At 25.7% G+C, this 25654-nt stretch overlaps 1 protein-coding gene across 6 annotated transcripts in view; it reads left to right on the forward strand.

Moving 5' to 3' along the window:
* The window catches only part of LOC127277714 (uncharacterized), a 217568-nt gene that overhangs the window by 152241 nt on the left and 39673 nt on the right, over positions 1 to 25654 (forward strand). For 4 of the 6 annotated variants that reach the window (XM_051299022.1, XM_051299024.1, XM_051299026.1 and 1 more), the window contains 2 exons: positions 3403 to 3523; positions 7959 to 8065. In XM_051299022.1, coding sequence (XP_051154979.1) covers positions 3403 to 3523; positions 7959 to 8065 — 228 coding nt within the window. Of the gene's footprint in view, positions 1 to 3402; positions 3524 to 7958; positions 8066 to 17377; positions 17485 to 25654 lie in introns of all 6 variants that reach the window. The other 2 variants (XM_051299021.1, XM_051299027.1) reach the window with 1 other exon arrangement.

Raw genomic sequence — 25654 nt, forward strand, 5'->3', positions numbered from 1 at the left:
TCTGAAAGCTCGCACTGAATTATTTAGATTTTTTTTTTTTTTTTTTATAAAAATCCATTTTTTGCGCGATTTTATTTATTTTTTTTTTCATTTTAATAATGTCTGGAAGTAAATTTTCATGTTGGATGAGTTACCTTCTATTATGAGAACATCGAAAAGCGACGAAGCGAACATAATGTAATCTTCTTAACGGGAGAAAGCCACGAATTTTGGCACAGACGAATGCAGAGAGAACCGACCAACGTATTTTGCGGCAAAAACTTTAGCTTTGCACTCGCGTTTAATTAAATACGCAAAATTGCATGCCACCTGAGTTTAGAAATTGATTAATAGAGTCATATATAAACAGTGGTAAAATTGAAATAAAAAAATGTTAATCATATATAATTGTAACTAATTAATAATTTTCTCCACAAAAAACAGAAATTTATCAAAATTTAGTATATAGCATAGTCTTAAAAGCAGAATATTCTAATTTTGAGAATATTATATGTTTTTAAGTATTTACAGTAGTATTTTGAAAAAATATATCAAAAGAAAATTTTGTCACCAATATTCTTATTTTAAGAGTATTATGAATATATATTTTGTATATTCTATTCTCAATTTGAGAATATATTTTAAATTTTAGAATATTTATTCTTATTTTAAGAATGAAATAGACTACACTGAGAAAAATAATATCGTAATAATAAGAAAATAATTTAGTTAAGCATTTTTAGTTGGCCTTACTAAAGTATGGTTGGCACAACAGAAAAGAAAGTGGCAATCAATCGAAAAATTTAGTTTGCTCTACCAAAAAATATTTTTGAAGGTTTCATGTCTACGAACTAAACAGTTTGGTTCTCCGTACTAAATCGCTGGCACGCAGAATTGCGCACGCGCTGTTCTCGAAAATGTGGCGTCGGTCGTAGGGCCTAGTCAGTCGTGGACCTCTTCCGCGTTATGCTTATCCGATCATTTATGTCATGTGTTTTTATTGTTCGGCTGGTCTATTATCGTAGCAGTGTCATTAAAGTTTTATAAATATTTATTTTTTAAAAGTGTACTGAAAGTGTTTCTTTTATTTCGAAAGAATGGCTGACGAAGTGACAAAACGTTTGCTAAGAGAATGTATCAACTTTTGAAAACTTGCTCCTCAATTTTATGCGATATCATTTTGAGATATTTCATGAAACGCGCGTAGTGTGTACTTACGGGAAGATAAATTATTTTTGTAATGTCTAAGCATAATGAATTTAATAAAGTTATATTATTAATCTCATCTCTCTTGAATTAAAATACCTTATTTTTTATACAAAATCGTAAAAATGACCAAATAAACTATTTTATATAAAATAAATTACTTAGTTATTTCTACAAAAAAATTTTTTTTAATCAACGAAAACAGTAAGTTGAAATAACTAAATTTTATTTACGTCAACAGAACATTTTTTTTCATTCTAATAAATGTATTTATTACGTAGACTAAATTATTTGGTTACACCTACTAAATAATTCAATTGAGCGAAATTTAACGGTTGGACAAAAAAATTTAGTACTCCCAACCAAACGGGTTAGTTGCACATATATCAAATAAAAAATTTGGTAGGGACAACCAAACTTTGATACATGATACCAAACAGTTTTCTCAGTGTAATATCCTCAATTTAAGAATATATTTTTTTTAATAGCGTTATATGTAGCAGAAAAATTTGATTTTATATAAGAAAAAATGGACATTTAGAAAATCACATTCTCTTAACTAAAAACTACTTTTGATCAGATTAGTGTTTGAAAATTGAATTGCAATAAAGAAGTTTTCATCTACTCTATGATAAAGTGCCCTCGGCATTAATTATCAATGATAATAGTTTCGGATAACAACTTTAGGAGGAACTTGACATGTTAATCGAAGCACTTCATGCACTCAAGAAAACCTAATCTTATATTAAGAGGAATTATTACCCTTTTCTTATATCCTATCAATTTATACCCTCTCCAAATAAATAGAAATATTTATATATTTTATTATATTTCTTTACTAAAAGCTTAGATTTACAGAAATTGAATAATATAATACAATAATACAATAATACAAAAGTACATAATAATTTTCATTTACTTCTGAAATAAAATTAATTTTTTTTTCCAAATGTGACCTTAATCTGATAAAATTTTCTTAAAAGCATTTTATTAAATATACTAAAGATTATTTATATTTATCGGATTAAAATAACGTACTTGAATTTTACATATTTTTAAGTGAAAAAATTTAAAAAAAATTATTTACATTATTTTTTTATTTTGTGCGTATTTTTTTGCATTCATTTTATTTTTTTCCATTTTTAGAATTGAGCCTCGACTAATACAAATGTATGTTTTCTGGAAAAAAACAGAAAAAAATCATAAGAAACTTTTTATTACAAAAAACTGCTAACGAATAAAAAAGAAGAAAAAAAAATGATGAAAATAAAATGAAAATGTAATGTCGAAAAATGAGGACTCAACTTCCTTAAGTATTATGTTCCTTTTAATCTTTTCAGCAATTGAAACTTTTACGCTTTTTTTAAAAATAAACTTTTTCCATTTGTTTTGAACAAAATACGCAAATTTAATAACATGAAAAAAATTATATTCAGAGTTGGATCATTAAAATTGAATGTAAAATATATACACAAAGCTAATTCAAAAAAAATATTGATCTCTCAAAAATTGAATGTTCAGTGGAGCCTCGATTATCCGAAGTATTTATTTTTTTTCCTTTTGCTTTGAAAAATTCGTTTTTTAGCGAAATTTGAATGATGAAATTTTTAAAATAAAAAATGAAAAAAAAAATAAAAATAAATTTTAAGATTCGGGAAGGCAACAAAAGTTCGGATAACAGAAGTTCGGATAAAATGTTTTACGGTTCGGATAACAGGGCTTCGGATAATTATTGAGGTTCCACTGTATTATACACGGAAAAAAAAGTTTACCTGGAACAGCGAAACGTTTCACTATAGTAGCAAAAGTTTTACTTGTTTCAGTTAAATCTTTCGCTATTTTAGGTAAATATTTTTTTCCGTGTAAACAAATTTCATTTGCCGATAAAATTTATTTATAGACCTGAAACGAATTAATTTAATAAATTTTTGATTTGATGTTAAAGATTAGCTTCTCGAAGAGAAAAGGTTTTACTAAAAATTTTTTTTTTTTTTTTTTTTTTGAAATCTCTATAAAGAGAAATTGCTGAAAAATTGCCTTTTTACTAGAAAGAAATATTCTACAGAATTTTTCACTAGAACTATAGTTCTATAGAATTATTCTTAGTAAAATTTTCTATTAAACTTTTCTAGCTCGTATAATTTTTTATTATTTATAAATATATATACGTCTTCTACATTATCTGTTATAAAACCATAAATTGTTTTTTCTTTTTAGGAGCTGCTGAGAAGAGTTCGAAACATGGAGCAGAAGATAAGGCGAACAGTATTATCACCGCCATGAAGGAGAGGATGAAGCAGAGAGAACGAGAGAAACCGGAAATCTTCGAGCTAATCCGGTATGTCTGTTTTAATACTTCCGTCAATTTCTCTCTTCTTTTTTCTTTTAACAAAGCTCTCAAATAATCTTAATAAGTTACTCAATACGAAAACCTATACATAATTCACGAAATTTCGTTTCATACTGATTTAAAGGATCCAAAAATTCACATTCTTTTTTTTTAATAAAAAAAATAGAATAGAAAAAATAGAATTTATTTCTATAAAATAATAAATATTACTCAAACATTTTAATTACATTAAAATATCAATTAGGAAAATATTTTACAAAACTAGTTAAAAACTAATATTCCATAATTATATTTTATCATGTAAAATTAATTATGTAGCTATATGTATAATTATTTCTTCGCATATAAAATTCTTGTTCGCAATAATCATAATGATAATAGTAATAACAATTTTTTTCTAATTTCTCAATAATAACTCAACTCAATAAATGTACTTCCTCGTTAAATAACATTATTGGCTCTTCTATATATTCATGCATCGTTAAAGTTGAAAATTAATTAATAGATAAATTTTGTCCGAAATTAAAACTGGGTCAAACCATTGTTGCCTACACTTGGATTTTCAACAGTTATATATATATATAGAGAGAGGTATTAATTTAAAAAGTTCATTGTTTGCAGCTGTTGAAATGGTCTAAAATTTACAGGATGACAACAAATTGTCATATTTTATTTTTATAACAATCTAATTATATTGTCATTTATTTCTCTTTAATTATATTGTAGCATTAAGTGAAATGCAAAGAAAGACATATGGAATAAATTAAAATTTTCGTTTAACTGAAATAAATATTTAACCAAACATTCATTATAGGTAAAAAAAATTTTTTCCCAAATTTTTAAAATCACTAAAATTACAATTCTAATGATAATAATTAAAATTATTAGATTTACAAATATCTGCAACAAACAGTTGAAAGAAAAGAAAGTTTGACGAAGTAAAATTTCGGCAAAATAAAAAAAAAATTCGGTTAACTGAAAAATTTGAAAAACTAAAAATTTGGTTAAATAACAAATTTGGAATCTTGGTTAAATTGAAAATTCTGCCAAATCAAATGGAAATTCGAACAATTAAAAATTTGCCTAAATAATAATTTGGCCGAAATAAAAATTTGGTTAAATAAGAATTTAGTAGTTTGGAAATTCGAATAATTAAAAAGTTTGGTTAAATAATAATTCGGTCAAATAAAAATTCAGTTAAATGGAATTTCTGTCATCTTGAAATTTAATTGTCAAAAAGCACTTTTGTTTTCGAAAAAATTTTATATTCATTGAAATTCTTAATTATAATTTAAAATTTATTGTTTCATAGCGCGTTGTAAAATAATGATCATAAATTTATAATTTATGCATAGAAATTTGTAATGTTGAATATTGTCGATTATATGGTACTTGTGTGAACTGTTGTAAATTTTACTTTTAACTCGCCAAAGCACTATTAATCGATTTTAATTCATTGTATACACACTCTCTCTCTGTCTATGTCTCTGTACATTTGGAAAATTATTCCAACAATTATAAATGTCGATGACTATGCAAATGGACATTTCGTATATAGTTAAACTAATGCCACCATCGCCCACTCGAGAGCCAACCTTCAATATACTGAAAATTGCTCTACATTAATTTTATTCCATCCTCATGTACACATTTTTTAAAATGTAATCTAAATAATGCTCGTTATATATACACTGAGAAAAAGGGATTTTGGTTTTTTCCAGCAAAACTTTGAGGCGCATTATTATCATTAATTAGAATTTTTAATTTAAACAATTTTTTGATAGAAATAATTATTTTTTAGACGAATTTTCATTTTTCAATTTGGCATTTGACAGAATTTCTTTTTTTATACGAATTTTTACTTAATAAAATTTTCAGGCACCGAATTTATGTTTTGCACAATTTTTCTTTTATAATCATTTTCTTAACGCATGATTTTTTAATTAAAAGAATTTTAATTTATTTATATATACATTTCTTCGCGGAATTTAAGCGAATTTTAATTTTACAGAATTCTTATTCAATCGAATTTTTAAATGAATGAAATTCCAATTCACCGAATTTTAATTTATCCGAATTTTTAATTGACAGAATTTTTAAGACGCCGAATTTTCATTTTGTCCGAAATTACAAATGACCGAAAAAACAATCAACAGAAAAATGTAGGCGCAATTTTTAAAATTAACCAATCACGATTTACTTAATAATTTCTAATTGGTCAATTTCAAAAATTACGCCTAAATTTTTCTGTCGATTGTTTGTTCGGCCATTTGTAATTTCGGACAAGTAAAAACTCGAGCGTTTTAAAAATTATATAAATTAGAGAATTCGAACAAATTAAAAAATTTGTCTAAAAAATAATTATTTCTATCAAAATTCTTTAAAATGAAATTTCTAATTAAAGATTTTTATGAGATAATCATGCGACCCAAAACATTTGGTTGGTATTTAAATCAAAATTTTACTGTTCTATCAACAAAATTTTGGTTGTTTAAATCAAACCTTTTTGTTTGTTTAAACCAAACACTTTTTTCAGTAATAAAGAATTGAAATTAATTTATTTCGAAATAAAAAAAGAGTCTTTTTTGGATCCTTAAAATTCAGTGTCATTATTTTGGTGTTGTTGTTGTTTTTTTCCTATTATTATTCAACATCGAAATAAGTTGTCCGAGGTCACGGGGTTGAGGGATATATAGGTATGGAGAGTGGAGAAATTTGGTACCGTGCCATCAACTAATCGACATCGTCGTTAACAAGTTGATCGACCAACTGCCGTTAATTACGAAAGGTTGTGTACCTAACGTGTCAACAGTATTTGACAAACTGAAATATGTCCATTCGCGCATAAGAATGAAAATTCCAACGACAAATTATAATAGACGAAAAAAAAAACAAATTTCGTTCAATTGATTAGTTTCGTTTGAATTCTAAAATAATAATTAAATTTTAGTAAACAAAATTTTGGTTTTGATCAATTTTTTGGTTTCATTAAATAATTTATCAGTGATGTCAATCAAATTCAAATATTTAGTATTTTAACCAAATATTTGGTTGATTCAAGTAAACTTTTTTTTCTGTGGATCGACTATATGTAATTTTATTTTTACTTCCAATTGTTAGTTCAAATTTTCATTTTAAAGAATTTTATTAGAAATAATTATTTTTCAGACGAATTTTCATAGGGTAAGTGCATCAATTACGGCGCGTTTATAAAAAATAACTATTATTACTATTATATTTAATATAAATGTTGCAAAATGATTTTAGAAAAATTATTTTAATCTTTTTTTGATACAATATTACTATAATAAAGATGCACATTTAAACAATTGTTAATTTCATTATTTGAGATCAAATTTTTTCCCCCGCCGTAATAGAAACATTTTTAAGATTTCCATTGGCTTCAATTACGGTAGGCAAAGTATCTTCAAAATACAGGTAATTTTGGTCACCGTAATTGTTACACCGTAACTGATACAAACGCGCCGTAATTAGTACATTTACCCTATTTCGAATTTATATTCAACAGAATTTCTTTTGAAACAAATTTTTACTTAACAAAATTCTTATGTATCGAATTTTTATTGTACAGAATTCTTAAAACGCCGAATTTTTATATGTCCGAAATTGCAAATGGCTGAACAAACAATCGACAGAAAAATTTCGGCGTGTTGTTTAAAAATTAACCAATCAAAAGATGTCAAGAAAATCGTGATTGGTGAATTTTAAAAATCGCGCCGAAATCGATTGTTTGTTCGGCCATTTGCAATTTTGGACAAATAAAAATTCGGTGCCTAAAAATTGTGTTAACTAAAAATTCTTTAAAAAAGAAATTCGGTTAAATAAACATTTATAATAATTAATATAAAATTGGTTGATTAACATCTTTTCAATAAATATATTCTCTTTTATGGAAGAATTATATTCTAATAAAATTTCACCTAAATTCCAAAAATTCACTAAACTAAAAATAATCTATCATTACAAAAAAAAAGAAATTCACCTTTTTAAAATTCGGTCAATTGGAAATTCGCGGAATTAATATCTTAATATAAAAATATTTTTTACTAACTTTTTTTTACATTCCATTTTCTAAATTTATCTAAAGATACGTTGCGCAAAATTTTTATTCCTGTTAATGAGCATCGCACATTATACATATTCTCTTTATATAATATGCGAATTTCTCTGGCGGCAGCGCCAAAAAAAAGCACGGCACATATTTTAAAAAGCCACCAGAAAGAAACCAAATGCAAAAAAAAAACACCTCGACCCCGTGTACCGGAAACATGTAAGAAAAAAAATATGTGTGACCTGAAAAAAAAATTATATAATCCAGTGGGCGAAAAAAAAATATATGTGTTTATAAGTCAGGTAATGAAAAAAATTTGGAAGACTTTATGTGAATCTCGTCGGAGTTTAGGTCCGTGTTTGGGGTTGACGAGAAGTCTCACAATGGTCACATGTCTTCAGTGAAGCAATCAGTCCTTGATGGTACGAGTAAATGGTCTGCGAAGATCGCCATTACAGGTTTGTCACATACAAAAAAAAAGAAACAAAAAATTCGTTGTGCGTTCTATAAATGCCTTATCAAAAATAATGGCGTTTATATTAAATATTCGTAAAATGTGTCTATATATATTTCGTTATTGTTTGAAGCTTTCTTCAGCGAGAATCAGAAAAATAATTGCTCAGCGGCTGTTACTGTTATCCATATTTATATATTATAAATACTATACACGTCACAATATTTATTAATTTATACATATATAAATATTTTTTTTTGTCAATGGCCTTTTTTGTGTTCGAGTGTATAAGGAAAGAAGAGAATTTTTTTTTTAATATCGAATCAGGATACAAAAAAAACATATATATGTGACGCTCCACGTGAGAAGGGACTTTACGTCAAAAAAATTTTTTAGGTTATGTTTGTGATTTTTTTCAGTAAAAATACTTACGCAGAATCAATACAAAATATTTATCTTTAAATCTCCATTACATTAAAAAAATTCGATAAAAACTAATTTTAATTTTACCTATAATTAAAAAGAAACTTTTTATTAAAGTAAAACTATCACTAAACATAACCTAAAATATTTTTGACTTAAGGTCCCTTCTCTAGTGAGACACAAATATTAATTTTTTTAAAAATTGGTTTTGCTATTATTTTGACTTTTGCTATTTAAATTTTTTATTCGTAAAGTGAGCAACTACAAAACTATAAAAATTACAAGAAAATTTCACCGAAAAATATTTTCCAATTTTTTGAAAAAATAATTTTTGTATCCTAATTCGTAACTAATTTTTTTTTAAAAACCAGCCTACTACAAAACTCTTCATGCATCCTGCCAATTTTCCCATTTGATATTTATTTCCTGGCTGTTAATATTGTGTATCTCGATGTTTCCAAACTGTTCCTTGATATATACCTGATATATTTATATATATATATATATTTATGTGATCGATTTGTTTGCATTTTGTATCTATAATATTGAAATTAGATGTTTTTTTCGTTTAAATGTTTAGTGTCTATACTTTTGTTAAAATTGAATTGAAAAATTTTTTAATAGAAAAAATATAAAAAATCTTATTAACGTTTTTTAATTAACTAAAAATAACTTTTATATATATATATACTGATGGCTTATGAAATATGAGAAAAGATTTTCAAAAATAAATTTACGTAAAATATAAAATGGTGGTCTAGAAAAATCTTACTAATGCTTTTAAGTGATAGAGACGGAAGGAAGAGTTTGAAAAACTTTTTAAATTACACTTATGTAATACATAACCCGTTCTTATATATCAGGAAACTACAACACTGGAAGAATGTATTTTTTTAAATTAAAATTACATCATTGGCATCTATTTAAAATTATTCCAATGGAATTTATTCTTAAATTTAGAATATTCTGTTAAATAGAAATTATATTAAATGAAAATTCGGCCAACTAGAAAATCTGTTTTATAAAATTTCGTCTAAATAAAAATTCATTTAATTATGAATTGAGTTATTAAAAATTTGTTAAATATAAAAATCCAATTCAATATAAATTCTATAAAATTCAATAACATAGAAATTAGAGCTTATTAATTTCAAAAACCCTTAAAAAGCTCAACAAATTCAGTGTGAAGAATATTTATGCCTCCCGTGAATGAATTCTCACTATTCAAATTTAAAGAGTATATATTAATAAATTTAGTATGCAAAATTAATTAATTTTACTTTTTTATAATTTTATTTTTTTTTATTAGTAATATTACATTCCGTGTTTAAGAATAAAGAGCGTGAAAATATTTTTTCTTTTTCAATTTGTTTAAACCAATAAGCAACGTTTACTCGATTCTCAGAATTTACTAATATAGGTATATGTATGTACATATTTCTTATAATATGCGTACGTACAATATGTATACTTATACCAAAAGTTATTTCACAATTTTCACATTTAAAATAATTTCTCCTTAATATAATACCTTCTCTTGAATAGTTCTAAATTATACCCAGCCAAAAGAGCTGTGAGTTTGCATTTATTATACATAGCTGAAAATGCAAATAACCCTTTTATGAATAAACGACTTTCATTTCACTTCGATCAATAAGTGAACCTTTCTCTCTAGAGAAATTATACACTATATACCCTCTTTCATGAAGCAATTCATGGATTCAAGTTGTTCTCTTATACTATATATATATATATATATATATATAGTCTAAATGTTTTCACAAAATCATTTTTCCTAATTAATTCTTTGCAATTGACTCTTTTAATCGCATCGTCATGTGCTCAATCAACGATGAAAAGATTTTTAATTATAATCATTAAAATTTTTAAATTACTTGACGAGATAAAAATAAAAGTTGTTAAAAATTGAGAAAAATGAAACTTTATACTTCTATTTTTCATCTCTTCATATACATTTAGTTCTGCACAATGTAAAAAAAAGTATTCTCAAATTGAAAGCAATCTTTCAAATTTCCTTTCCTTTTTTTCTTATTAATATTTTCTTGTTAAAAGAAAAAAAATTTCACAGAAAAAAACAATTATTTAACGTTCAACAGTTTAATATTTATATTCCTCTATATTTAAGATTATTCATTTATAAGAAGATTTTTTAATAGGCAAACGAATTTTGTAGTCTCCAATTGTTTTTAAATGTTTGCGACTTAGAAAACTTTTCTTAGATATAGAAAAAATAATTCTCTCAATTTGAGAGGAATTTTTTAATACCTAAAAAAGTTAAATAATTTCAAATATTTTGTTGCTTGAATTGACGGTTTCATGTAAAATAAATATTCATATCTGTATAATTATTATTTGATTCAATTAAACAATATTTTTTTGTACACATAAATGATTGATACAATTTTCGTTTGATTTAAACGAATATTATTTTGCTTAAGTAAATATTAATTTTACAATTGTCACGTATTCGATTATTTATTTATCTTTAAATTCAGAATAATATTCTTAAAATTAAAAAAAAAGCTTTGCATAAGGAATAGAGTCAGTTGGGGTAAATGGGGACAAAATCACTATTTTTCACAAATTATGTAAGTTTCTTCCTTTAAAAGGTAATATTTGCGGGGTTTTTTTTTAAGTTGCTATTTACATTCCCAGGATTAATTTTAAGCAGAAAAAAATTTATATAAGCTTTAAACGCATGAAACTGACTGTCCCCATTTACCCCGAGATTTAGAAAATTTACTAAAATTTAGGGTAAATGGGGACTGCATAGTTTCTAAGAAAGGTTTAAGGAAAAAGTTTCCTTAAGTATATTACTGTATTAAGGGATGAAAAAAACTTGAAAAAAATTTGTAATATGGCGGACGAACTTCAAAATTTTCTTATAAATTGATTAAATTTACTTGGTTTATGTCTTTTATTTATTTTGTTTTATTTCAGTATTTTATCTCGTATTTGAAAAAAACAGACTCAAAAATCATACAAAAATTTTTTCTTATTCCTTATGATTACCATAACAGAAATTCACTTGAATTTTTTATTTTTGTCAATTTGGTTAATAATAACAAGCAGTCCCCATTTACGCCGAGTTTTCAAATTCTTGGGGTAAATGAGGACAGCTTATTATTATTAACCAAAATTGACAAAAATCAAAAATTCAAGTGAATTTCTGTTATGGAAATCATAAGGAATAAGAAAAAATTTTTGTATGATTTTTAAGTCTGTTTTCTTTGAAATACTAGACAAAATACTGAAACACTTTGAATTTAATTTTTAAGTTTTTATGCATTGAGCGATAACTTTTTTTTATCTTGCTGCCAATTGTCAAGATAAAAGCTTGGCAATATTCAGAATCTCTTGTAGGGGATCTGAGGTTAAAATCATGACGTTGAATTTACTTTTAAAACTGTAAATTAAGCTCCAACACCTCTCTTGTCCCCATTTATCCCAACTGACCCTATAAAGTATTCTAAAATAGATGACATAAGAATATATTCTAAATTTCAGAATATTTTTTTTCTATACCGAAAAAAAATATTCAAATTATCCATTTTTATACTAAAAATTTCAATTTGAGAATATTTTCTTTTGGTATAGTAAGTTTTCTTTTGTGCGGAGAGTTAATTTTACAAATAGAAGTATAAAAAATACAGAAACAAAATAATAAAATTCCCTCTTTTTGTATTTTATTGATTTTTGACTTAAGAAAAAAAAAATAACCATAATTCGAAAACATGATGATCATTTTTACTATTATTGATATTTTATGAATGATTGGGTTAGTCCTACATCTCACGGATGGAGAATTGAATTGAAAGTCCATTAAGGTCACGTGACAAGTTGTTGTGGCTTATGTGTAGTGTGCCCATTGTCAAAGGTAAACGGCTACAGCAGGATGTAAGCGAGATTGGCCATCCTGCAGAAAGCAATCTGCCAACCACCTGTAATCTATGGTGGTTCTATCATCACCTTTGCCTCATATCCATCGGCTTGCCTTGCTTGAATTTACTGCGAAAATGGAACAAGAAATGTCTAGATATATATATATACATCTAGGTGAATCGATTCTCCATTATCATATATGTATATATATGTATACAATATGTGTGTATGTATTCTTGTCTTCGAAGCAATCCCTAGATTTTATCTGCTATGATTCCACCTGTGGCACTTTTCTCAAGAAAACTCACATTTCATTTGAAAATTCTCGTTTTAAATCAAAATTTCAAGCGAGTAAACATTTCAGTAAGCTGTTGCGCGCATATAATTCTCGCTAAACTTTACGAGAGCGAAACATACTTTTTTTTTTGTTTTTCATTAATTATTCATGTTTTGTGAATAATAGACATGAAAATTAGATGTATTTTTATAGTTAGTTTTCTTGTTTCTTGGACTTTTAATCAATTTTTTAAATAATCAATTAGAAATTTAGATATTGATTATTTATTATTATTATTTTTTTATACATTTTCCCACTACCCATGCATTTTATTCTTAAAGTTAGAATTTTTTAAAATAAGAAAGAAAATTTAAATTAAGAAATAGTTATGAAAATAAATTTTTTCTTAATTTAAATAGTTTTAAATTTTTTTTTACCATTTTGCTTTATTGAATGCAAGTTATAAAAGAAAACATATAAAGAACACTTCGCGCATCTAACTCAAAGGCTATTTGACTGAGTTCTCTATTCCATCAACGCATTTTGGAACGTCAAAAGAGCTTTGAAAGATCCAAAAGTAATTGCAACATGCCTGAGGAAAGTTTAAAGATACGAAGCAGAAAAATAGCAAGGTGTTTTGTCTTTTTAAAAGGGGGTTAAGAAGTTCTCAACTTTCTTGTAGAGCAGTTACAACTCTCAAATTAGGAAAAATTTTTTTTTAAAAAAAAGAAAAAAAATTTCCTTATTACTTGAACAAACGAACCAGAATACATAATTGAAGGTTAAGAGTATAACAAAAAAATTAATAAACTATAAAAAATTTTTTCTCTAAATTTTAAAATTAAAGTTTTTAAGTTTAATTTATTATTAATAACAAAAGAAAATACACTTTTATCGAAAACGATATTCTAATTCTAAGAATGTTAATTTGACCTAAATTTTGAGGTTATGTTCGTTTCTTGGTCAGGGGAATTTGAGGTTATACTTTTCGGATACTCTTGAACCCAGCATTAATCCTCGGGACTAGCGGCTATATTAACAGTTAAAATTTATAAAAATTTTGAGGATATATGTTCATATGTTGGTTAAAGAAGGGTATTCCTCCAAAATTTGAGCTGAATTTTAAGGTTAAGTTCGTTTGTTAATTGGATGGGATATTTCCCGACAAAATTTAAGGTTATGTTTGTTTCTTGGTTAGGGGGGCAATTTCTTAATAAAATTTGACCTAAATTTGAAGTTATGTCTGTCGGAAATAGCTTCGAACTCAGCGGCAATCCTGGGGATTTGCGGCTTTATTCAGAGTCTTGAACCAGCGGCGGCAGCGATATATTTTTGTAATATAGGCACATTATATTATATCATATTATATTATAAAATAATATAAAAATATTATTGCACGAATAGGTTTTCCGACCATAACCTTAAATAAATAAGTCAATGTTTTCATTTTAAATTAAGAATTTTTTTTTTAGAGAAGAAGTTTTAAAATGCAATTTAAGTTACTTAAACTTAGAGAAGAAATTTTTTACAAAAACTGTTACCCCAGAAATAATGTCATGACATTTCAAAGTTGTGTTTTATTGGAAAAAGATAATTAGCATTACGACGATGGAAAAGGAAGTAAGTTTTTAAAATTTCATAAACTGAAATCGTATAGACTTTTTAATAATTCAAAAAAAAAAGAAAAATAGGAAAAAAATAAACTCGTACGATCGATAACAACACAGTCTGGCAGAAAACTTGGAGCGAGACTCTTTTTTTCTCAGGAGAAAAAACTATTATTCGTTCAGACAGGGCAGTAGGTGTAAGCAGTCTTGGCGGTGGGCCACCAAGTCAATGCAACAAGTTCTCTTTATTCTATAGTTTCACTGAGCCTAGCGACGACATATCGATGTTAATTTTCGTAATCGTTCTTTACGAACAGGTGGTTTGTCGTGTTCTAAATTTACCTTCTTTTCTACACCCCTTCCACCCCCTATCAAAAAAATAGGAAACAACTCAATCTCAAAATATATTTTATTTTTAAATTTATTAGTAAAAATATTTTCACCTCTAGAGACGTTCATGCATATATATATATTTTTTTTTGGTTAAATTGCTTTTACCAACAAACTTTCAAATAAATTATAAAGTTGTCCATAGGGAATTTTGTATATATATAATGCAACTTTTGTTGCCAAAATGTGATGATGATGTTCTTATAATATGAAACTCATCGTCCAGGGAGTTGAAACTTATTGAAAATGAAATTATAGTTATTTAATAAATGACGGGATAGCACGATTTTGAATTCATTGAAAAATAATTATAATCTAAATTTAAAAATAATATTCATATTATAACGTTGAATTTAATTTATTATTGATTTTTATTTTAAATTATTTATTATTATATTTTCAAGGCAATGAACGTTATCTACACTTTTCAATTATTAATTTTGCCAAGACGCCAAGTTGTTTTATGGAAAATAACTAAACCTAAAAAAATAGTTAAATAATCCGACAAGTAAATTTTATACCTAATTCTAATTAGGAAAAACTAAAACCAGTTCAGGAATTCCATTGTTAATTAACAGCAACAATAGACAATAAACACTATTAATTAGACGAAATTTATAACAATAACACTATTTATTAATATTCACTTCTAATTTTAGAAAAAGTTAAATAATGACAGAAGGCAGAAAGACAAGATTTATATTTTATTTATTCAATTATACTTTAATAATAATGAGATCGATTCTGAAGAAAACGACTCCTAATTAATTTATTGGGACTCACTATCCATTTGACGACGACAATGACTCCTCGTCTAATTTTTATGATTTTAAATTTTAATTATTTTACACGAAATAGAATAGAACACAACTTGACTCTACGAACACCAGAATGAAAATGAGAGTAAAATGGCTGACAAGTCAACATCGAAAGCGTCTCTAAACAGCGGCCTCTCTTCTCGGTGTCATTAAGATCAATTAATATTCAATAATATAATATCCGCGACCGATAATCAATACGCAGTCGTCGGTAACGCAGATCCCTGCACTTTCTGGTGTTCTTGAATATTTGAAACTCTTATCCAAATATATACACCAGGAAGCTCTTCCTCTTCCGTCCTCAATGTTTTTGTGATCCGGCGAGAATCCTCAGTGTCTCGCGAGAGTTTTCATAACAGAACGAAAGCACAAATCAGAATCGAATTTATTTATTACAAGTCGATTATTAATCTGACGACTTTGGCAAGTTGGTTTGTTAATACGTGAATTTATTTATTTTAACAAAATGAAGTGAGTATCAAAAGAAAACAATTTTTATAATTTATAACATTTTACAGCCATTATGGCTGGATTCTCACACTGGTGTTGTTTATTTACAAAATTTGTTTAAAAATATTTTCTTAAAGTCAAAACAAAATATTCTTAATTTAAGAAGTTTTTTTAAAAGAAATTTATTGTATACTAACATCAAAAGTATAATACATACTTGCAGTTTTATTTTCAACATCGATGAAAGGATCAATTATTCTTCTTTTAAAATAATATTCTAATTATACTTCTTTTCAGAATATTTCCATTATTCTATTTTTAAGTATATATTATACTCTAATTATACTTCATTTAAGAATATTGTTTACTTATTATTTTTGTTTAAAGTATATTATATTTTAATTATTTTTTTTAAGAATATTATTTGGTACATATGTGACCTGGACAGTTAAAAGGGACCTTTTGTCAGAAAAAATTAATTTTTTATTGATTGGTGATTCTGATAGAAAAAAGTTTTCTCTATCAGAAACACCAATCAATAAAAAATCAATTTTTTCGGACAAAAGGTCCCTTTTAACTGTCCAGGTCACATATTATTCTTCTTTTGAGTAAATTATATTCTAACTGTAAGAATAAAAATATTATAACATATATTAAACATATGCTAAGATATTCTTAAATTTAGAGTATTGTTTTTTTCTATTTAAATAGGAGCCAATAGATGTATTCTTAAATTGATAATTTCAGTCTTTCAGTGTAAAATTGAACTGTTGAAAATTTTTCTCCTTACCTATAAGGAATTAAAGTACAAAATTTATTACTATTTTTTTATCGTCTTCTATGACCACGTTACTATAAAAAGCATCATATATATGAAAAATTTAATCTCCTACAATTAGAATCTGTAAATTTGCAAATAATTTGAAAAACAATTAAAATCATCACAACAAAACGGTTTTTGCGCCAATGAAAACGTAACATTTACAATTTTTTATAGATAATATAAATTTCACATATTTATTTTATTATAATATTTTTCTTTTATAAAGTAATACAAAAATCCCATTAAAAATTCTCTTCAATAATTTTCCTCATCCTCTTTGCCTGACACCAAAATCCTTTTATTATAAGGTGCGTATATGTTCGATGGAGGCTGCAATATACAATATGTAAATCAATGGGCAATTAAACGTCTAGAATTTAAATATACTATATATATATGATGTACGCATGGCACGTTTTTTTTTTGTTAATCGTCTCCTCAGAATCCTCGTATTTTATTAAAACGAAAAAGGAACACGACTTTCATCTTAAAATCCAAGGGAATAAAATCTAATTTTAAGATAAATAAAAAATATATATATTTATATATATATATGTTTATAATAAATGGTGAAAAAAATGTTCCAGAGGATACTGAGGTGATGGTGTCATTGTCTTCTTTTCAGCACTACGTTTACAGTCGACCCGGACACTCACATTGACAGCCTCGACCAGGCCGAACAGATGGTCCTTGAGGGTACAAGCAAGTGGTCCTGCAAAATCGCTATCACAGGTGACATATATACTCTCTCAAAAAAAAAAATAAATAAAAAAAATCACACTTAATCTTTCTCACAATTATTATAAATACACAATATATATAAATACTCAAAGTGACACTCAACTTTTTTAATATTTAAACGCACGCACTCACCAGGGAATGTTTTCAATTAAAAAGCAAAATAAAATAATTTCTTTTCAAAAATATATTTCTTTGCTCGATATCAATTTATAGAATAAACTTCACATTATTGAATCATTTATTTTTATAGTCTTGCATAGAGAAAAACTCAAAAAGAAAGTTATAGGTTATGTTCTAGATTGTAATTTTTTGGTAGTACTGCAAATTAGACCAAATATTACGGTAAATTACACTTGGGAAATATAAATATGTTTCTTGTGTAAAAAAATTTATTGAAAATATTAACAATTATTCTAGATGATTATGATTTTTCAACTCAAAAATTAGTTCTTAAATTTACCGCCATTATTTATAATTTTTTGTTACGCAATTGGTACATTTACTTGTTTAGTTTAGGAATGCCCTAACCTAAAAATTCTAGTATTTAATTTTTTTAAAATGGATTTTTGATATTCTGCTTCAGGAAGAAAAATTTTTTCCAATATAGAATTTGTAGAAAAAGAAAATAATTAACAATTCGTTAAAATTCATATTCAGGAACAACAATAATTAAAAAAATTTTTTAATTATCTGAAAGAATAATAAAAAGAACTTAAATACATATAACACAGTTATTTGTAATTTTTAAAGAAAAGGATAAAAAAAAATTGAATTTAGTAAATTACAAAAAGAATAATATAAAAATTGAAAAAAATATTAATTAAATATACAAACTAGTAATTAAAATACAAAAAAATAAGAAATTATGCAATATTTATAAATTTTTATAAAAATAATATCATTACATGCAGAGCATGATTTAAAGTGTGATAATAAATTACCACAGTATATGTCAGTTTCAAAAATATTACATTCTGTTTTATAATTACATTTTCTTTTAAAACGTTGAAAAGCAAAGAGTTGGAAATTTGGTAGAAGTTTATAATAATAATTCACATGCAAAGTATATATATATTTTTTTTTTAAAGTAATGAAATTTCAAAAATATTAACTTGCGGTTTTTGTAATTAAATTTTCTTTTCAAAGGTTGAAAATTGATGAAAAGCATAATAGTATCCCTTTAGGCATTATTCTATGTATAAAGGTATATACGCACAAAAACTAATTTTGATAATTTAGTTGACACATCATAAATTAGAATCAAATGACAATAATAAACCTTTGCATAAAAATTAAGAAAAAAGTGAACGATTAATAAAAGAAAACTGCAGTTCTTTTTATAGTTTTTAGAATCGCTGATTACGAATCTAAAGTCAGTTTTTCAAAATTCAAAATGGCGGATCCAATATGGCTGTCGAAAAAATTTTAAAATTGTTTGGACTTGCTTAAATCTTGGTCCACGGGGTTTTTAAAAAAAATTTCACGGATCTGGAGTATTGAATTTTTTTAATTATCAACATTGGTTTCGTAATCAGTGACTGCTAAAAGCACCCAGAAACAAAACTCAAGAAAATCTAATAAATATAAAAAATGATTCTCCGCTATTTTGAATTTTGAAAAACTGACATCGGTTTCGTATAATCAGCAACTCCGAAAATCCCCGAATTACTAGTTTCAAAGCATTTCGTACAATTTTTAAAAATATCCGCCATATTAGATCCGACAATATTTATTAATAAAAAATTAAAGAATTAATTTTTAGAGCAAATATTTATTTTAGAGAATTATATAGGTATTAGTATTTTAAATTATATAGAAAAATATGCTTTAGGGAAGCAAAGATATCTATCTTATTTTAAAAACTTTCCTCGAGTATTCAGTTAGGACCGTAGAGGCAAATGATTGCTGAACTATAATCACATCAAAATTCCATTGTATATGAAATCTCCGAAGTTACCAAAACTATTGCCACATAGTTGTAAATAGGACGCACTATATATTCAAATTATTGAATAATATTATTCTTGAATTTGACGCATATGTGCAAGTAGATTCTATAAACTTTTCAATAAAGTACATATACCTAGAGCCTGTTTTTGACTGATACTGAATAAATTTATAATCATCTTATATGGGAAACAGCTGAATATTATTTTAAATTTCTTAACCCTTTTTCTTTTTTGTTCAAAAAGAGTTTTAGAATATGCGCAAGGCTTTGACAAGTTTAATAATGGAAAATTTGTCTATTCTTTCTTTGATTCGGTCTTCATTTACATATATATATATATATATATATATATATATATATATATATATATATATATATAAAATGAAAATACTTACAATGAATGACATTTTACGTGCAATTTAATAAGCATTCTAAGAAACCCTTTCAAAAGCTTTATTATTTGTCATAAATAAGAAATCCGTCAAACAATCTGGAGCATATTTTTCACTGACATTTCTGCCCGGTACTTTATTTACAAATATAATTATATTTCTTGGGAACAATTAAATATAGTTTCAAAGTCCCTTTGTCACTCTTTTTAAAAAGATTTCAATATTGTGTACAGATATCAAAAATAATTATTAGGAATTATAAAATTTTTCTAAAAATAGGCGGCAATGGCTTTAGGTAAAAAATAATAATGGATTGATTCTCAAGCTTTCCCAGCAAACATTACAGAACTGTTAAAAATTTTTTGACATGTTCTGTAACTGGCTAAGAACCTGAGAGTCATTAGTTACGCAAAATGTCGTACCTACTCAGCAGATATATCAGATTCTGTAACAAATCTAAAAAGCCTTACAAATGTATTTGTATCAGTTCTAAAACTGTTTTATAACAACTATGAAATGGTATGTAACCATTATTGCAAGATTATTATATCACTGTTAACTCAAAAGTATCAAATTGCAACGAATTGATACCCAAAATGTGGATCAAATAAAAAAATTGATACAAATTTTGGTATCAATTTGATACTTTCATGAAAACTGTGTACCTAATAAATACATGCAAAACCTTTTTTATTCTTAAGCAGGAATCTGCTGCAAATTGAAGTCAAACGAGCTTTTACAAAAAAAATATTTTAAAACAATTTTTATAAAATCAGCAAACTAATTTTGAAGTATATTTACGTTACTACGAGTCACAAATGCAAAGAATTTAGGATAAATATCGTAAAATTAACGAGATATTGGCAAAAGACAATTGTTATACCGAGTGACTCACTAAAATTCATTTAAACTAAAATCATTATAAAATTATAATTATTTAAACGATTTTATGTGTATTAGCTATCTGTGAAACACACTATCACTAAGAATAACTAAAAGTAAAACCTTTATCAAAATACATTAAGAATTACAGATTCTATCCAAATTTGAAAAAACGAGAAAAATTTTGAAGAAACGTGATAATGATGCATTTGATTGAATATTATAAATAACTTTTTTTGAATTACGTAATATAATCAACAGTCTTTTATCTATGTTTTACTGTCACGGATGACATCAGATAAACAAATATTGCGTCAGAAATTAATTTATTTAAAGTTTTTGTGTAGCAGTTTTTAAATTTCGCGCCAAATTACGTTTAATTAAAAAAAATGCAATGTTACCTACCATGGTTCACGGAACTTTTGCTGAAATATTTATTTACTTCACTTTAAAAATCTTTTTAATATATTAATCTACGGTGAAGTCTCATTTAAAAAAATTTTACATTATTTTGGAGGTTTAATTTATCAAAAATTCATATTTCTAGGACTATATCTTTACTGCAAGTGTTCAAAAAAAAACTAAATTTATAGGTTTGGAGAGGATAACACCATAAAACACAATGTTAATTTAATTGCAAATATTTTCAAAACTAGACGGTGAAAATTCATTCATTCCATTTTAAAAAATTATTACGTAAAATTAATTAAACTTTATAACATATTTCAAAAGCATCAAAAAATCTTTACTTGTTGTTATGACATTAATAGAAATATTAAAACTTGATGTAATAGAAAAAGGAAACCCCTAAAGTAAACTATAACAACAATCTAAAATAAACATTTAGTTATAGAATTATTTTCATTTGTAGGTATAAATGTCATCCAGAACTGATCTGAAACAGAATTTTAGAACAGCTACATAACATTTTTCGGAATATTGTGTTACAAAAATGTTACAGAACTGTGTCGTACGCATAATATAGAACGGTTCTGTAATGGAACATTTATAGAATGTATTTGCTGGGATTGTTGTGTGTCAAGAAGAAAGCAAGATTTTATTTATTTATTTGACTAATTTAAACCCTTAATACTTTTCATATAAAATAATTATCACTAATATTTATAAAATTATATATATATATATTACAAAATTTCAATTAATCAACATTATATATAAGACACGCAATATGTGGCAAAATCAAAGAGAATATCACAATGCTCTATAAATGCAGAATACGCTGCATTAATCACGTTTACGTTGGCGTACATTATACGAGAAGACGAATAATGGAAGATGTTCGTTGAGTAGAAAGCTTTGATCTAGTGTTTCGAATATATATATACATATATATTATATATACATATAGTGAAGCGCGATCACGTCGTATTGAATCGATATAAAGAAGCTTTCTCAACAATCGCCTTGCACCTGATCCGGATTTCCGGTTGCACTAGTGCGAAACTTGCATGACACGAAAATCGAGAGACCTGGTGGTCGACATGTATGCGAAAGCGAGATCGATAGTTCAACGAACAAGGAGACCACCCTCTCTGTCCGCCCCTTTTTCCTACCATTTCCCCCCCCCCTTCCCATCAAGCCCAGATTCATCGGTTCGCGGCCCCACTCCCTATACAACCACCCTCCCCCCCTTCCCCTTAACCCAACTTTTCATGCCTTTGCTATATATACATATATACTTTTCTGGGAGTATGTCCGCGTCTTTTTTTTTCTTTTTTTAATCTTTGCAACCGTCACTTTACGACTTATATATATTTACGATTATATTCGTAAATAATTTTCTACCGTCCCGCAAAATTCTTCTTGTATATATTTTTTTTTTTGTTTGTTTTTTTTTTGCTCATATTTTCAATTAAATATTGAAATTGAATCTAGAGAGGATCATAACGGGGACGTATGACAATTTTTCAAATACTATTTTTCCCGGATTTTTCAATTGAAAAAAAAAATGTAACCGAATTTTCATTTAATCGATTTCGAATAAATAGACACGAAGGAGATTCAGTAAAATAGAAAAATTTTTGTTACTTAAAAATTTGTTTAAATGGCAATTTTGGCAAAATTTTAGTAAGTGCGTAAATTCAAATACAAATATAACGATTCGGTCGAAATTAATAATTTTGTATTATAAATATTAATTAATTATAAATTACATATTAATAAGTTACCAAATTTTATAAACACAGTAAAAAGAAAGTCTTATTTTAAGACAGAATATGTGTCTTATTTTAAGAGGCAACATTTTTAAGACAGCCCTTACTGAATTTAAGCAAAGGATTTACATGCAATTTAAATACATTATGGTTAGTACTGCTGCATTTAAGACTCATCTTAAAATAAGATTTACTTTTTACTGTAAAGTAGAATTTATATTGAATCGAATTTTCATATTTAACCCTTAACTGGCACCATGGGTCCAGTGGACCTGGGCATTTTTTCGAGCTCAAATTAATTGAATGTCTATAGCTTTTGAATATTTCTTATATTTTAATATATTAGTTGTTGTGGTAATTTTTTTCTTAATAATACATCAAGAGTATAACCTTAAATTTTTAAGTCATAATATTAAAATTTAAATAACTCATAAATTTTTAAGTGAAAACACGCAATTTTTCGTTTTTATTTTTCAGTTTTTTTTTTTTTTTTTTTTTGACTAAGTTAAAATAAATTAATCTCTGTAAAAATAATTACATTTTTAAAAAACCATCATAAGCTACCTCAGATTAAAATTTTGTACAAAAATATGCAATACCTGCTGTACAATACACATTTGAATACGTCGAGTCTAGCAGACCCGTTGTGCCATTTACGTTCGAACGTGGAATTGTGATAGTTAAGGGTTAAGAATTTTTATTTAATTGAATTCATATTTAAAGGAATTTTTATTTAGTCGAAACTGGTTTTCTATTTTACAGAATTTTTTATATAACCTAAAATTCAATTCACAGAATTTTCATTTGTTCGATTTTTCATTTGTCAGAATTTTAATTTGTTCAAAATTTCATTTAACATATTAGCCATTTTAATTAATTTTTATTAAGCTGAATTTCATTTCATAGAATTTTCTTTTAAATGAATTTTCATTTGTTCGAATTATTATTTGATATAATTTCCATACAACCGATTTTTCATATTACAGAAATTGTATACTTAACCGAAAAATCATTTAACAGAATTTCTAATCAATAGAATTTTCATTTGTCCGAAATTGAAAATGTCCGAACAAACAATCGACAGAAACATTTCGACTCGATTTTTAAAATCAACCAATCAAAAATTATCCATAAAATTGTGATTGGTTGATTTTAAAAATCGCGCCGAAATCGATTGTTGTTTCGGTCATTTGCAATTTCGGACAAATGAAAATTCTATATCAATTAGAAATTCTGTTAAATGATTTTTCGGTTAATTATACAAATTCTGTAATATGGAAAATCGGTTAAACGAATCCTCACTAAATTCAAATTTAGAGTTTTAATTCTGCTAATTAAAAATTTGCGTTAAAATATCAAATTCGTAAAAGAATCCGTATTAAAAACTCCTCAGTTTTGGTAAATTGACAAAGTGGGTCATGTGAAATTACTGTTAAATGGCAATTCTGCTTAAGGCCATGTGTGAAACTCCCACGTTATCTTTAGTATGGGAAAATGTGTTTTACAAAAGTTAAACTTTCTTTAAAATAAAAAAAAAATTTTTTTGAGGTAAAATTTTCAGGGATGACATCAGAGAAGGGTACAATAATGTACATCGCTGTTCTCATGAATCAACATGATTTTGCGTATACCTTACTCTATTATTCCTCAAAAATTTCTACTTTAAATTTTTTTTATTTTAAAGATAGTTTGAGAATTCTAAAAAATATTTTTTTTTCCACATCGCCTTAATGGTAATAATTTGATAAAATACATTATTAAACAATTCTTGTTGAATCAAAATTCGGTTTAATTAAAATTCGACTAAATGTTAATTCTAATAGAAATTAACATTTTACACTGAAAAAAAGGTTTGGTATTGACAACCAAACGTTTGGTCGGTATTTAAGCAACCAAAATTTTTTTGGTTAAATCAACAAAATTTTAATTGTCTCAATCAAAATTTGTTTGACACAATCAAAATTAGAAAAAAAGGATTATTGTTGTCCTAACTAAAGTTTGATTGGGACAACCAAAATTTTGTTGATTCAACAAAAAAATTTTGGTTGCTTAAATACCAACCAAACGTTTGGTTGTTAATACCAAACCCTTTTTTCAGTATAGTATTAAATGTCAATTCTGTTAATTGAAAATTTATTGATATTGCAATTTGGTAAAATATTAATTCGTTTTAATAAAAATTTAATAATTCCTTTGTTCGGCTAAATGAAATTTGGACTAAATATCAATACGACAAAAAAAACAATTCGGTTTAATAAAATTTTAAATTAGAAAAATTCGGTCGAATGAAATTTCCAGATTTCGACAAAAAAAAATGTCAGTTTGTTTCAATATGAAGATATTTAATGAAAATTCGATTAAATGTCACTACAATGGAATAAAATAAATTGTGTGTAATTTTATATATATATATATATATGTACATATGAAACTTTTGTTTTAACAAGCTGCTCATTTATCTTATTTGCGATCTTAATGCGAATGATAATTTGCGTTATTTGTATGAAAATTCAAAGATAATTATATAGTTGAGAAATTGTTCTTAATGATTCAAAAAGCGATAAAAACAATATTAAATATTATTATACGTCTACATTATTAGTTATTATTTAACTTTTTGTTTCCCATTAAAAAGTATTTAATAACTTTTTTTTATTTCTTTTTTTTTAATAAAATATTTTTTGTAAATACCTATTTTTTTAAATCCTATTAATTTTTTTATTCGAATAAATGTTTAAGAAAACTTTTTTTTTTTTTTATTGTTA

Source organism: Leptopilina boulardi, unplaced genomic scaffold, assembly GCF_019393585.1.
Source record: "Leptopilina boulardi isolate dan_hultmark-lab unplaced genomic scaffold, ZJU_Lbou_2.1 LbouV2_177, whole genome shotgun sequence".
Classification (NCBI taxonomy): Eukaryota; Metazoa; Arthropoda; class Insecta; order Hymenoptera; family Figitidae; genus Leptopilina; species Leptopilina boulardi.